We start from the raw sequence: 16,479 nt of genomic DNA, 5'->3' as shown, positions 1-16,479 counted from the left end.
CTCAATTCGTATGTTGTTTAATACTCCTGGAGACGAGCTGCTCGTGTTTCTGCTCCACCTCCTTTTTAAGCTTTTACAGAGGTCGGCGTGTCAGCTGGAATCACTGTTGCGGCGTCTTACTCTTGCACACTTTTTTGAAAAGCTGCACAACTAAGCTCTTTAGCGGAGGCTGAAGATGTCTGCCGTTCGCTGCCACTTCTGTGTTGCTCAGGGCCACTTAATGCACTTTCATCGGTTACTGTTAAATACTTCTGGTGTCTTCAGTTAGTTTATAGATGGAAAGACTCAGTTTCCTCGGATGATCGCACTAGAAGTACGTTATTATGAAGGGTTCACCAACATGCACCCGCTCAAAGTCTTGTGTTGGCGTCTCGGAAACTCTCTTTCTGGGAAACGCCACGGAAGTTCTGGTCTGTCTTTCGACTCGTGAAATAACTTCGAGCCACTGCTTAGTCTGGCGAGCCCCTTCTGAATCCATTCCTGAATGAAATGCATATCATTTAAATGTGCTTCGAACAGTAGCCAGCCATTCCTCGGTGACTGCTGGCATTACGTTGAGACCACTAGAATTCATCATTGTGGTCAATTGCTCTGCGCAATGTCTCGATGCAACCAAAGTAAGCGCTCATACGATGCCTTGCAAGTCGATCCGGGCAATAGGAAGAAGGGCATGGTGTGAACGCACTGGAACTTACGACTTGTGTCTCTTTTCAGTGCAAATTTTGAAATACTTCAAGACAGCTGAAGGGGTTGGTTGGTTTGGTTTGGTTTGTAGGGTTTAACTTCCCAAAGCGACTCAGGCTATGCGAAACGCCGTAGTGGAGGACTCGGATATTTCGACCATCTGGGCTTCTTAAACGTGCACTGATATCGCTCAGCAAACTGGCGCCTTGCTTTTCGCCTGTATCAAAATTCGGCCGTCGAGTCCGGAATGAAGGGGTTGAGGAGGAAATACTGATTAAGGGCATCCTAGCTGAGATCAAAGACGAGAAAGTGGCATGGGCAGGGCATATAGGGCGGATTGAAATGCCCAACGGCTGTCAATAGAGTGAGGAGGAATTATTTAAAAACGCGATTACAAAAAATCTGCCAAATATCATTTTAGGACGTTGGCGAGCAGTAGAAGGCAGTAAACTGCACAGGATAGATGCCGCCGTGGCGAACTATTGGTTAGGACTCTCGATTGCTAATCGCAAGGACGTGGATTCATCTCCAGTGGCGGCGGCCACTTTTCATGCACTGACACCGCACCGTGCACTGTGCGGCGTCAGTGCGCAGTAGACAAGTGGACGGACATCATAGAGTCCTTCACTAGACCGTATTTAAGTTTGGAGCTTTGTTTTCTTTTTTCATGTTCTGCTTTGTTTATTGTTGTGTTTTGCGCGAGTCGGACCGAAACATAAACAATATTGTTTTGTTATACGGCGATGATGCAGCTTTCTACTGGCGCTTGTGTACTGGGCGGCACGCTCATAAAAAGAAATGAAGGCATTCGTTGGCTGTCGAGAGCAGTTTCCTGATTTTTACAGATGACGCCTGGTCTGGTTCGAAAGTTCGAGGTCGACCCGTTGGCCTTTGCGCATGGTTGTGCTTGTTATACGCAATGTGACGCAAAAAGAGAGAGAAGCTGTGACACCACCTGTGAGAAGCCTTTAAACTGATGACAGGAGAATCTATCCCACCCTATTTGCAGAAAGGGTGGGATAGATTTTCTTATTTACTCGCTGCCGCACTAATTTTCAGGCATGTAAGCATAATCGACGCAAGAGGAGCCATAGAGATGGTCTTGGTGTGGCAGAATTTTATTCCATGGGAAGTAACTGTTAATCCTTGTTACATAGTTCCTATCTATAGAAAATTTCTGACATCTGTCTCGAGGTTTCTTAAAAACTTTAATTCTGAAGAAAACGAGAAAGAATAACCTATCGATATCTTCACTGTGCACCTCGTAGCCTGAGTCATCAGCTTGAGAAGCAAACGATAGCGACAGAGAACATTGGTAATTAATTAGACGGCATTTGTTCCGGAGTGGTTGAGGCTGATGATGGCAATAATATTTAAATACCGTTGATAATCGTTGATGACAGTTCTGAAGGATGAAAGTACGCGTACTTTAACATGTTGCATTCTAAAGTTCGTGATGGCTTATTTTTGAACTCCGTAGTTTTTCGTTTCCTACTTGGCTTTAATCTCTCGCAGTGTGTCTGTTTTTGAAAAAAGTTTTATGAGAGACTGCCCATTGATATATATTCATTAGCATTAACGGCAATCCCTTGCTCTGAACACAACACGTTTCCCTGGAATAACAAAATGAGAGAAATAAATGCAGGTCCTAATCTAATGCCTGAACTTGGTAATAAAAGGTGTGTAAAAATTTCAATCCAACAATCAAAAAAAGTTTACTTCAAATGAAAATGTGTTGTAATATTGCGGTCCATTTTCTTCACGTCGCTGTTTTCCTCGGGTAGTTCTCTAAGATCTTGTCGATGTCTTGAAGGCAGTCAGCTAAGTCCTCTTCAGAGAGTGTCCTCAACTTGTCCTCTATAGCCTTGCACTTCGAGTGGACGGCGTCGTCTTCTGTCCTCGCCTCAACGCCATTTAGCCTCTCCGCCAACGCCCGCATGTTGTTAGAGAGTTCCTTCACCGATTCTTTCAACTCTTCGTCCGGTCGGCATACAGCTGCGATAAACAATGAGACAGATCCGCTCGTGTTCGCTGAATGTACTTTTTGTTTTCTGTGTAGAGTTTTCTAACATTCTGTCAGCAGTTATTTATCGGCGATTCTGCAAGACTTTTCTTGCATTATAGTGAGAGCCCATAAGTGAAATAACGAGCGCTTTTTCTCGTCTTATTGCCATGCAGCAAAAATATAGCCGCTCTTCCTACCAGTTTTAAAAGTTTAACTTATCGTGACTCCAGCCGCAACAACTGAGATTAATTTGAAACAAGCTGAAGGTATCACAGACTTGACTCGATACCTAATCTTGAATTTGTGTCGTAAAAGTATTGTCCTTTCTTCTAATTTTACATCGATTATATTGCTTCTACCATGTATGCAATTTTAGATTACGGTGTGATGATGTTAATCCTGGACGCGTGTAGAGGTATGGCAGAGCCTCTCATTGAAATAATGCTTAAACAACCTGGTCTTCGCTAGTCGACTGTGGTTGTCCTTTTCCCCAGACCCTCTAAGCGATGACACAGCAACTACAATGTAGGCTCAACCATCCTAATTTTAGTTCAAATATTATCAATTACCTTGCTCAGAAAACATTCAATAATTATGGTTTATGTCTTACCTATGAGACTAATCGCTTTTCATAATTTTCATGCCTGATTAGTGCATCACGTTCCATACAAAGTGAAATATTCCAGGGAAGATATCTATTATTTTAGCAAAATGTAATTTAGCATCATTAGCTGGAACGTGTGAAGAAGGGATGAGAAGGGGAATAACACCAATTGTAAGAAGCAAAATGCATGCATTTCACCGCAGAAGTTCGCGAAAAAAGGCAGTGGCTACGGTGTACCTTTGACCCATTAGAATATCCCTAGAGCTAACCCACAAGGCGAAATTCTAAAGTACAAGCTCAATAATAAAATAAAATGCATTTAAGAGCATGTGAAGAAAATGCAGCGAACATATTACTAATCTTACTGTCAAGATCCTTGGTCTATTTTTTGTACTTTACAAAATATTTCTAGACGGGTTTCATTGACTCTGTGCTTAAACTGGTGTTTTAGCTAGTACGGCTCAGGACACTTTGTATTTATTTCTTTTATTGCGAAGCAATACTACTTTAGCTACCACCTCAGCCCGTGCCATGCCAGGGCCGCATAGCCACGCTTGACCTTTCGCGTGACCTCGCTGCGTGACGTCATACCATCTGTGTAAAAACGGGGCCCCACCTCACGCCGTCGCCTTGCGCGGCGCATAGCCACGGCCGCGGCCTGACTCCTGCTCCTGTCACCAGGGGCGCTGCGCGCTATGTGACAGAAACTTCAAGTGCAGGCCCTCGTCCAAAGTAAAATAAGACAGTCAACCGATCGCTGGATGGCTGATATACACGATGCCTCTAGAGGTGGAGCAAGAAAATTCTGGAACCATATAAGCTGGCTAGGGAAGAAGAATCAAAGAAAGCAAGATCGGATTCAAGATAACGAGGGAAATTGTTTAAAGGGAGACAACGCAGTGAACTACATTACATCAGTTATAGCCGAGTCATTTAAGAGCGACGATAGGGTAATCTCCGCAAATCAGGAAGCAACACAAGGTAGCCGAATACAAAGCACCTTAGAACTGACCAATCTAAACTGGAAAAAGGCAGAAAAAAATATTCCTAAAAACACATCTACAGGAATCGATGGAATTCCGATCAAGCTGATTAATGAACTCGGTCTAAAAAGTAGGGAAACGTTGTTAAAAGCTTTGGAAACAGTCATAACGAATAAGCAAATTCCGGACAGCTGGCGGCAGAGAAAATGAATTTGATTTATAAAGGGAAAGGAGAAAGGATGCACATAAAATCCTACAGGCCGATTACCATAACATCTGTAATGTACAGGTTAGCCATGCAGGCGGTGAAATTCAAGATGCAAGCATGGGTTGAAAGTAACAAGATACTCGGAGAACTTCAGAACGGCTTTAGAAACGGTAGGCGCTTAGATGATAGGCTGTTCGTGCTTACCCAATGAATCGAACCGTACGTTTGCACGCAGGAAGCTGGGTGCAAACGTAAGGACACAGGGTTGATCAATACCCTTTAAAACTCATCTGTGTGTGCTTATGGGCGTGTGAAAGTGTGCGACACCAATTCTCTTTTCTTCTCATTTATTTCCCCTTCCCCTCCCACACTCTGTCACCCTCATCCCTCAACCCTCATCAGGAGTAGCATGTTAGGCTTACCACCAGGCAGACATCTCCTGTTGCCATTAAAATATATCTCTCTCTCTCCAATGCATCGAAATATCTAGAGTGGAAAATAGACCTTTGTATTTGGCCTTCCTGGACATAAACGGGGCGTACGACAACGTAAGCAGGGAACTCCTGTGGAACATATTAAAAGAAGAAGGTATCGGTTATGAGATAATAGAGTTCCTACAGGAAATATACCGGGATAACAAAGTAGAAATTACGTGGGAAGGGATAAGAAGTACGGAGGATGTCAAAGTATGCAAAGGATTAAGACAAGGCTGTCCTCTATCACCGGTGCTGTTCATGCTTTATAGAATAAACCTGGAACGGAGGATACAAGACCGTAACCTAGGTTTTAACCTGTCATATAGATTAGGTGGAAAGGCGGTAGAGCAGCGCCTCCCCGGTTTGATGTATGCAGACGATATTGTGCTGCTAGCTGAGAGTCTGGAGGAATTGCAAACTCTGGTTAAGTATTGCGGAGATTAAGGGGACGCTATAGGCATCAGTTTCAGCGCAGTTAAGTCGGGTCTGATGATTTTCAACGGCTCAACTGATCAGGGTCTTAAAATACAAGGCCTTGAAATACCTAGAGTAGCAGAATATAAATATTTGGGGGTATGGGTAAACGAAGGATTGGCATACATTGGAAAGCATGAGCAATCACTTAAGGCTAAAGGGCGAAAGAATGCCGGGATAATGAAGCATAAGGCATTGTGGGGATACAACAGGTATGAGGTATTGAGGGGTATTTGGAAAGGAATTATGGTGCCCGGACTTACTTTCGGAAATGCGGTTTTGTGCCGAAAATCAGAGGTACAGTCGACATTAGAAACAAATCAGAGATCCGTTGGACGATTAGCACTAGGTGCCCACGGCAAAACTACAAATGAGGCGGTACAGGGAGATATGGGCTGGGCATCTTTAGAAGTACGGGAAGCTCAGAGTAAAATATTATATGAGGAACGCCTGAGGAAATTGGACAGTAACAGATGGGCAGCTAAAGTATTTAAATACCTGTACCTAAAAAGCGTTATCTCACAATGGAGGAAAAGAACTAGGAAACTAACTAGTAAGTATGCTAAACAAGGACGGAGAAATAAAGAGCATTAAGCAACAAGTGAAAAACACAGAAGGTAAAAATTGGATAAATTCAATGAAAAAGAAACAGAGCGTGGAATTATACCGAAAGTGGAAAATGCAGATCAGGAAGGAAGATTTCTTTGATAACTCAAGAGGCAGTGCCCTACTTTTTGAAGCTAGATCAGGGTGCCTTAGAACACGCAGCTACAAAAAGAAGTTTAACAATGGAGATGCATGTGCTGTGTGTGGAAACTCCAGTGAAACAATTGACCATATTATACTCGAATGCAATGGTATCCATCCGGAAGTTGATGCAGGCGCAATCACTGTTCCTGAAGCTCTGGGGTTTAGAGATAACAGTGGCCGGGTGAATAAACCGGCGGTGGAAACTAGCAAAAAACGGCTGGAAGATTGGTGGCTTAAAAGCAGAGAAGTGACATAATGTTAGTAATGTAGGAGCAAAATTTAATAAATAGAATGATGGTTTAGTTAACCATTCTAAATCAATAATTAAGATATATGGAGAAAAATGAGCATGATAGCTACTGCTACCACCCCGTTTCAAAGGGGACGCTCCTATATTCCATCCATCCTTCCGTCATAACATCTGTGTAAAAACGGGGCCCCACCTCACGCCGTCGCCTTGCGCGGCGCATAGCCACGGCCGCGGCCTGACTCCTGCTCCTGTCACCAGGGGCGCTGCGCTCTATGTGACGTTATACCATCTGTGTAAAAACGGGGCCGCATCACACGGCCGCGGCCTGACTCCCGCTCCTCTCACCAGGGGCACTGCGCGCTATGTGACGTCATACCATCTGCTTAAAAACGGGGCCCCATCTCACGCCGTTGCCTTGCGTAGCGCATAGCTACGGCCGCGGCCTGACTCCCGCTCTTCTCGTCAAGCCAATGAGATGCCGCCTCCGGCCTATACGCTTCGGCAGGTTGCAAAGAGAAAGCAGCAGCGAGCTGCGGAGACAGAAGAAGAACGAAAAGAACGGCTTTCCAAGCTACGAGCTCAAGATGCAGCCAGGCGAAAAAAACGGTCAGCGTCTTCGGCAGCAGAATCAACGGCAGAAACAGGTGAGGAAGTTATAAGTTTGGCCCACAGTGTGGAATGTGCATCTCGTTCCAGAACTACTAGTTCGGTTTGAATAAAAGATGAAAACGAGTAACGTGTGTGTCGTCATTCTTGTCTGTGCATGTTTACCCATGGCAAACATAACAGAAACATAGCAGAGCCAAGAGTATCACCATAGCCATACTAGCATAATCGTAACCAGAGCATCTCCACAAGCGGTACAATAACAGAACCCACGTATTGCTTCGCAATTACCAGGCTTAACCAAGTTAAGCCACAGGCAATTTTTTTTTATGTTCTAACGCACCCCTTCAATAAAAACTGAACTATAAACTGCTCTGATAAAATTCATTCCTACACGAATGAGTATGCCTACAAACCATTTATATGGTTAGACATCTGCTTATGTATTTTTCATTGGAAGAAAATTGCAAGCGCGTTAATCTGAGACACATATTACTTAGTTCCCGTCTGGCATTGATGTTTTGCTTCGTGAGTTTTGACTTGATGTAAACATCAACAAAATTGCGTCGTAGCGGAACAGCGTGATGTTGTCGAGGTGGTTTCGCCGGGTTACTAGAGCCGTGCTGAACGACCACATTTCCAGCAGCTGCCTGAGATCGATGAGTAGAGACTGGCTTTCATCCACCGTGCTTGCATCGTAGCCTCACTGCTCCCTGTCTTGCTATCGGCAGTCCCTCTATCTGTCGGATTCCTGCTGTCTCTAAAAACAGCGCGTGCAGGTAAGCATGCTCTGCCTCATTGTTATTGCATCCCATCTTCTCGACACCGAGTTGAGCCTAGTCCCAAGGAGCAATTAGCAACCCCACAACAGCTTCTGCCACGGCATCACATACTGTTCTGGTGATCCCTATTTGCAAAAGCCAAAGCGCTCACTATCTACATCATCGCAAAAATATTTCAATGACATGGTCTATTTTTGTTAGGACTGATAGGAAATATTTATTTGCAAACGACATTGAGATGAGGGACAAAACTGCCGCATACTCACTTAAACGTCTACATTGTCCTCATGTCACGAAATCGGCGCACGTTTTTATTCAGTCAGCGCGGCACGACGCCTCCCTCCCCTTGCGAGGAGAGCGCGTGGCCTTGTACGCATCGGCTTCACCCTCCCTCTCATCGTTCGGCGATGTGGTGACTCATCCGGCCGGAAAATGTGAGTCGTCTCGAGAAGGTTCGACCGGGCCTAACCAATGACGACGCGTGGCTCGGCGGGAGGAAAGGGAACGCTTCAACGAGCGAAGCGAAGTGTTTGGGCGCCAGCTTTGGCGCGTTGGAACACACAGACGCGGCGTGCCCTATTTACGGTGGCCACGTCGCTTGTGTGAGTCAGTGTGTGAGCCACTATTGCGGCGTATTGGCAAGTGCTACTGCTCGACTCCCGGGGTTCACCCCCTGCTGGCAAGCCCACAGATCTGCAAAGGAGCGGCGCTCGTCTTACATGGCGGCCATATCGTACGTGACTCTCCAGGCGTCGGTCTGCAGCAGTGCCCAGTGAACAATTTGGTGTTTGTTTATTTGACTCTCTCGTTTATTGTTCTGGTTGTAAAGCCTCTGTGTTATTCTTAGTTGTATGCTTAGCATTGCTTTCTGTGAACCTCTCGTTTGTGCATTTTAAGTGTTCGTGTGCATTCCTCTGTATCCTCTCTTGCTTTGTGTAAAGTTTGTTTTGTTTGTTACTTCTGACTCCGAACCTTACTCTCGTTTGAACCGGCGAAAGCTGGGCACCAAACGGCCTCCCCCTTCTGTCATTACAAGGTAGTCTAATTCCGGCTGAGCTTGCCACGCAAGTCGAGGGCATCTCCTTTGCGACCGGAACAGCTACCCCCCCTCACTCTAAGGGTGTCTGGGTGTGCGCGCACCAGTAGCAGCGCATCGTTAATAACTTCTAATTATTAACGGGTGGCACCTTAATATGAGGCAAAAACTGCAGTCTTGCTTAGTTTTGAGCTATATAAAAACCCAAGGAACGGTGCTATACTGCTGCCAAATTTAAAATTTTCCATGGCTTTAAGAATTATTTGATACTCAATGTTATTCAGAATTTTCTCGAATATTTAGCTCATCCTTTCTGTCTTTGGGAAAATATTTGCTGCAGCAGTACACATTCTGTCACACATTCAGCGTATATGGCGCCTACCTTCAGTGAGAGTTGTGACTTCTCGAGTAGTCCCTAGGCCGAGACATGTGCTTGCTCCAAGGGTTACAGCTCCGCTGGCTTCAATGAAGTACTTTGTGCTCGGCAGAAGACCGCTAATGGTGTTCGTCAGCTCGGTGCCGTGCGCAACGTAGTTCACGCAATTTTTGCGTGGTGAGTTGTGGGCGCAAACGTGTAGACGCACGTCGACCTGAATTGGTATCTTCCAAGTGGCCTTCACCTCCCTCAAGGAGACGGCTTCCACTTCGAAGCCATCAAGGCTGGGAACTGTAAGAGAATGACAGCACTCTTAACAATGCTCCAGTGTTCGAAAGTCAAAAAAGCTCCCAAGGAAAACGCTGGGGCTTACACTAAAAAGTTTGGTTCCTCCCATAAGAAAAGGTGTTAGGTTTTTATCTTTTAGTAGATTAAGACGAGCAATGACAGGTACGAAAAAGGGATTAATTTGTTATTGTGTTGTGCCTGCAGAATAATAATAATAATAATAATAATAATAATAATAATAATAATAATAATAATAATAATAATAATAATAATAATAATAATAATAATAATAATAATAATAATTGATTCACAGGAAGGGCAAGGCGCAGTATCTGTCACGCATGCTCTGTGGACCCCTGAACCGCGCCGTAAGGGAAGGGAGGAAGGTGGGAGTGAAAGTGGACAGAGAGAAAGAGGAGCCGTAGTGGAGAGCTACGGAGTAATTTCGACCACCTGGGGATCTTTGACGTGTACTGACATCGCACAGCACACGGACGTCACTTCGTTTCGCCTCCATCGAAACGCAGCCGCCGTGGTCGAGTTCGAACCCGAGAACTCCGGCACAGTAGTCGGGCGCCTTACCCCTGTACCACTACAGTGAACTAGAATATTCTAGTTCACAGTAGTACCACCCCGGCGGCGCCCTGCACATCCCCAAATTACTTTTCAAGGCTATGTATTGGCATCTTAAATTTCAATAAAAAAGGTACGTGTCGAAATTGTCTTCAACTGTATAAAGTGTCCTTTTCGCGTGCTTTTAGTTACTGCTGCGGAGCATTCCAGGTTTCTCAATTTGCTGTGCGAATAAGCACGTTCATTTTAACAGAAAGTATTATTTGCTTTGTTCTTACCTAATGTTTGACAGTGGCGTTTTAGTTGTTAGTAAGAGAGTTTCTGCCCTATAGTTCACAGCGTGCTGCGCATATCTGTACGGTGCTGAACAATATACTGTTGAATAATTGCTCCCCTTCCATTCCAGATTCATTTGCAAATGTTATGCAACAGTTTACCGAGGCTAGCAGACCTTCTAGCAGCTATTCATACCTTCAGTATATTCAGTTTGTAAAAAAAACAAATAAAATATTCAATCGAATCAATAGAATTGCGATCATGCTCACACTGTAATTATGCACACCATAATAGGAAAATTATATTAAGTCTAGGAAACAACCTACAGCACTTTTTAAGTAAATTGCCGTTAGTTTAACTTTGTTGATGCAAAGCAAGGAGGGCGTAAATGTTCGCTTGCCTTCCGGGAACGATGTAACTGATGCGTTGTGGACTGCGCTGGAATGTTTTGCGTTCCCCTTCCAAATGTAGGCCTCCAGAGAAAGCGTGTATTCACGAAGAACGGGATCCACCTTGAGAGTATGCTCCCGGTCGGCTTTGTCCACAGTTCTAGTAATGCAGTTGTGGCCATCCGCACAGAGGTTCAACAAAAATCCGGTGATAGCATCAACCGAGTATTCCCAAGATGCAGTGATGAAGCTGTCGCAAGTTGCTCTCACGGAGACGTTGTGAAGTGGAGCTGTTAACAAGACAATCACCATACATTTATAATGTTTACGTGCTGTATGCGCTGGAAGACGTATTTTTTATTTTGTCTGCCTCCTCTGCTTGTTTCCGCTATGAAACAGGCAATTGTGGGGTCGGTTAACAAGAATTATTCGAAGGAATCCTTCAAGTATAACACTTGTTTGCCTTTTTAGTTCTTTTCGTTGCATTGATCTGTTTCTCTCGGCGACGGGTTATACGTGTATTATGTAGCCATGGCTCTTACTGCAGTCCCCGTTGATATGAATGATTAAAATTATAGATTGCTTAAATGCGTAAAAGATGTTTTGTGCACTTCGGCTTCACAGATTAGGGAGGCCGTTGTCTAGACAATGAACATGATTTGAAGGTGATACCAAATAAGGTACGTAAACTTTGATCATGCTAATTAAGTCTTGGCTGTAAAAAAATGTTCGCACTTTGCGACTCAGGTACTTTCTTCTTGTAATTTTAGTGCCAATAGCAGTGAAAGGCTGGTGACTGTTTTGCGGCTTCATGGGGTCCCTAGAAATCATGATGAGTCGGCGCGGCCAGCGTTAATTTGTGATATTTCCTGAAGATAGCCTTTCTGCAGCTTGCCGCAGGTTGAAAGCCGCGTCTGCAGCTTTCCATGGGCTTATGAGATTCATATGTTAGTGGTTAGTGTTAGGTTAAGTGTGCAAATTAGAGATGCGACAAAATGTCATGGGTCGCCTTCATACATATTCTAGATCCCTACACCCTTCAATGTGCATCCCAGAATAACAAATTTGACGGTGACAAGGCTAACAAGTGTTATGGTTCCAAGATACCGTAAACCTGGCGATTGACTGTCAGCTGCAGTACACAAAAGCAGACATTCGTACCTTGCTCTCGTTGCCCTGAGAAACTATTGTCTTCACGCTTTCTAGTTACGGTGAATTCACTTTATGGCCAGTTTCGCTCGATAAACCAGGTTTGTATTTCAACGAGGCACGCTATACTTGTGACTGTTAAAAATATTGACTAAAAAGTTTAAGAAAGCTTGTGTACGGTAGCATTGCATGCGAGGGTTTGTTGACCACCGAAAGCAGCGATATGTTTTTCATTGCACCCGAGACGATGCTGCTGTTAGAAATTGCTTTTGCAAACATTACAGTCTATTTACACAATCGGAACTGCAAAGGGGCAAGATGTGAGGAACATAATGTCGCTGATTTAAATAAGCATTTCGAATTTTTCTGTAAGAATAAGGGCGTTCGACGGACTACCTTAAAGAAGACTAAGCGGGAACATCATTAAATATATTTCCTTCAGAATCCAAGTCAAAAAATCACAGTAATATATTTCGGTAGAAAATTGAAATGAAAACATTTTAAATAATAGAAATAGTTATTCGGCTAGCAGCAGTCTAAAAAATGGCAAACCGTTTACAATTAGTTGTCAAGCAGTGGGAACCAAACAGTGACAAACCTTTACAACCAGTGGCTAAAGGTTATTATAACTGTGTATTATAAAAATATCAACCACTTTAGGCGCTTCGAAAACTTAAAACCTAACAGCACGCAGGTATAAGCGATGACTTTTCCTTTGCTTCCATTTTATACCCGTATAGACAATGTGCCGGTCTCTGATATCCATTTTAATACCCAAGGTGACAAATGTGACCCCATGGTTTGCACTTAGAAACTTCAAAAATACCGGATATATTTTTTTCAGAAGCTATACTAGCGGCCAAGATGTAGTACCCTCTTTTACATTCCTTTCTTCATGCATCGCTTTTATATAAATAGTTCAATATAGGTCAAATAACGCTGATTTGCATACAGCACTATATGGACAACTTACGTAGCTTTGTCGTCGTAGCAGAAACATTAGAGGTTGGTCCAAATGACAGCTCTTTGTTGTGTTCAATGACGCTTCGAACACGGATGTCGTATGTCGTCTCAGGTGCGAGGTCTTCGAGTACATAAAAAGCTTCTTCCGCATAACCGTGAACGCAAGCTGCGCCGCTATCTGGACAAGCATCGATGGCAAAGTGGGAGACAGAGCCGTTTGCAGGGGCCCAGACCAGGTGGACTGATGTGGATTTCACCCGAGTAGCTTCAAGGTCTCGAACAGATGGAACTGTGGTAGTACGAAAACCAAATATTCACATAAACAACATACACGTGATTGCTATCATTACAACATTAACAGCGACAAATGCACTTTTGTACAGATATCTCGTAGTCAGTTACATGCCTTATGAATATTTAGTCATATAAGATGCAACCGTCCCGCCGCTGTGGCACAGTAATTAGGGCGCTCGGCTGTGGAATCGAATTCCGAACTCAGCGGTCGCTTTTACATAGAGGCGAAAAGCAAGGCGCCCGTGTGCTTCAGGTAACAGTGCAAAACTCATGGCCGGGACACAAGAGCAAAACACTCAACGAGTGCTGACTTTCAGCAATGTCGAATGCGCGAAAGGTGTTGCTTATTCCCTGCCGTTGAAATGTGGAAAAACCTTACATAGGACAGACCGGCAGATGCACTAACGATAGACTAAAAGAACATAAAATTAACATCGATCAAGCACGCAGGCATATTGGAATACATGTGAGGTGAGTTGTATGGCTAAATATGCACGATGTAAAGTCGTCGATAAAAACGTCGAGCAGCTGGTTCGCGAGATAATTGAAGCAGCCGAGATAACAAAGCTTGGAGAGGATTGTATCGGCAAACTATCTGTACCTTTAACAAAAAAATAACTGCAACTGTTGGATAATGTACAATGAGATTACGCGTGGCAGAGGTCACGTGTCTGTGTCTCGTGCGGTGCGCAGCAGTGTATAAAGCAATGTATGCCTCGAAATAAACTTGTTGAAAGTCAGCACTCGTGTGTTCTTGCTCTTGTATCCCGTCCATGTTTTTTGCGCTGTTACCTGAATATGAATAACCAACAAGCCTAAGCTGCTGTTGTGGCCCGTGTGCTGTGCGATGTCAGTGCACGGTAAGGACCTCCAGGTGCTCTAAATGTTCGCAGTCCTCCACTACGGTGTCTCTCATAGCCTGAGCTGCTTCGGGACGTTCACCCCAACCAAACCAAACCTTATGAGGTGCGATCGACTTCCCCTTCAGCTGTCCTTTTACCTTACTCAACAACGAGGATATTTATATGCTTGAAGCTAAAATAACGTTCTTTGCGGAATAAGAGTAGCCTACAGTGACCTCCAACCACTAACTAAAGCCTACTTTTGAAACTATAGTCCTTGTGTCAAAATTATGCTGTTTTGTATAGAAATGTTCAAAAAGTATTTGCTTCGAATGTTATCATGCTCAGCCTGACATAATGATATACGGGCTTCGAGAACACTTTAGGCGCGCAGCGCCGAAAAAGATGTAGCACATTTTCGTGCATCACCATGCTCTACCTTGGAGAAAACTTCAACATGCCTGGTGAGACATTTCCAGAAAACAGGGGCTGTTTTAAGCACTATAATTCTACATGTTTTATATCTACAGTGCGTCAAAAGCTAGAAGCTACTCAGCTTCAAAGCTTGAAAGCAACGATTGCACCTTCTAGAGATTCTGAAGATTGCTCTGGGTATTAGTGTTTCAATAAAGAGCTGAAATGTGATTTTGGACCAGCGAACTTGAGCGGCGATCCATTTTCGAGAACGTTTAAATTGCTCTTCAGTATGTGAAAATATTCCTGTTTCTGCAAACATAATGCAATGTAGTTCCGCCTATTGCCATTATATATTGTTGTAGTAAAACGGTCGACATTCCTAAAAAAAAAAAAACGACCATGCCGCGCGTCGCAAAATTCTCTGTAATATCCCGAAATTTTATCATTTGTCTTGAGAGGTTCCGTTTTCTCGCGAAGTCAAAGACTATGCTGGCCAATCAGAGCTCGGCTAGATGACGCAATCGTTTCCCACCATAATCTTCTCGGCCTATCGGAAGCGTTGTAGGTGAGTGCCAGGCTGTAGTAAGGGAGTGATATGGCAGGGCGCTGTAGGTTATACAAAATGCACCAAGGAAAAACACCCTTTCACTGCAAATAAAAGCAGCTGATTAAAAATAGAAATGTTTGTAAGTAATTTTATTTGGCGGGGAAATCGAATTAGAACCGGTTTTTGGGCGCAACATGGTCTGAGCAATGACTTGATAAAAAAACGTTATATTATCTTGTTCCATGCAGAATTTGACAGAAAATTAGAAAACGCGAGCAAAAGGAACACCTGGTGACGCTGTTCTCAAGAATAATGCTCAATAAGCGCCAAAACGCATAATAAAACGACGTAGGTAAGGCAAGGCAGCCACAAATCTAAGCTTTAATGATATCACGTTTGCCTAAGAAGGTGCTTTAAGCGTGCCTCAAAGCTTCATTAGTGTAAAGGCGTTTTTGTATCTTGGTCAAGCTCTTGTTAATTTTTCTCCTCGGAAATGAAGAAAAAGACCTGTAGCAAAAGTGTCAAATTCAACAATACTTCTTTGGACTACGCTTTTAGGATTTCTTCAGGGGAAGAAAAATTCCATGTTAGCTATGCCCATTTTTTTGAAAATATTGTATTGTCCTTTTCGCGTGTTTTGTGTTAAGTCGGAGCAGCATTCCATTTTCTCAGTTTTTAACTGTATAAGGATAAGCACGTTCATTTGGACAGGAAGTATTATTTGCTTTGTTTTTACGTAATGTTCGACACTGGCGCTTTAATTGTGAGTAGGAGAGTATCTGCACTGCAGTTCACAGCGTTCTGCGCATGCCTGTACGGTACTGAACAATGTATTGTCGAATATTTGCTCTCCTTCAATTCCAGATTCATTTCCGAATGTTAGAATGTAAACGTTATCACTGGGAGCAGGTTGGATACGTCCGTTTACCCTCAATAAGATATTTGCACAAGAGGGGATTGATTATCGCAGCTTATAATTGACGTTGAAATGGGAATCCCACCGCGCTAGCGGTGACATTACACCGCGAAGTAGTGTCTCATAGCTGATCACGGCACGGTGGAGAACAATTGAAAATGCATACGTGTGTTCATCCCTAGGTAAACATGATAGTGGAGCAGTTCGTATTTGCTACAAGGGTATCAATATGATTTACGTGGAGACGTTTCGGAGCAGATAGGCACACGCACTAAGAAATATAAAAAAGGTGTAAAATTGTGCAAACAGAACTGCGTAACATTGGAAGCTCTGGCAGGCTCTACTGATTCTACACCGCTAAAAAACAAATTCCGGCATATTTTGAATAACAAATCAAATCAAGTTGCATTCACGAGGGAGACTGAGAAACGGCGACGAAAGGTTCGATTCTATTCGTATCAATGATACATTAACGCACAGGCCTTATATGCAGTGTCTTATTAAAAAGGAAAGCATTCGTTTTCACACAAACAGACCCTTGTCATGGTAGATTAGATGCATTGAGTAACAAAATCTCATCGGCGCTTGAAC

General features: G+C 43.6%; 1 protein-coding gene across 1 annotated transcript in view; it reads right to left on the bottom strand.

Moving 5' to 3' along the window:
- Positions 1–1,918: 1,918 nt before the first annotated feature.
- The window catches only part of LOC146173807 (fibronectin-like), a 28,017-nt gene continuing 13,456 nt past the window's right edge, over positions 1,919–16,479 (bottom strand). Inside the window, exons 4-7 of the mRNA XM_084584548.1 lie at positions 12,883–13,161; positions 10,772–11,050; positions 9,241–9,525; positions 1,919–2,679 (exon numbers count right to left, since the gene is read on the bottom strand). Of these exons, the coding sequence (XP_084440674.1) occupies positions 2,444–2,679; positions 9,241–9,525; positions 10,772–11,050; positions 12,883–13,161 (1,079 nt within the window). The 3' untranslated portion in view covers positions 1,919–2,443. The remainder of the gene's footprint in view (positions 2,680–9,240; positions 9,526–10,771; positions 11,051–12,882; positions 13,162–16,479) is intronic.

The sequence above is a fragment of the Amblyomma maculatum genome, chromosome 11 (assembly GCF_055883805.1).
Source record: "Amblyomma maculatum isolate TAMU_Amacu chromosome 11, ASM5588380v1, whole genome shotgun sequence".
NCBI lineage: Eukaryota > Metazoa > Arthropoda > Arachnida > Ixodida > Ixodidae > Amblyomma > Amblyomma maculatum.
The sequence above is the reverse complement of the archived record's forward strand: the minus strand, read 5'-3'. Positions and strand labels throughout refer to the sequence as shown.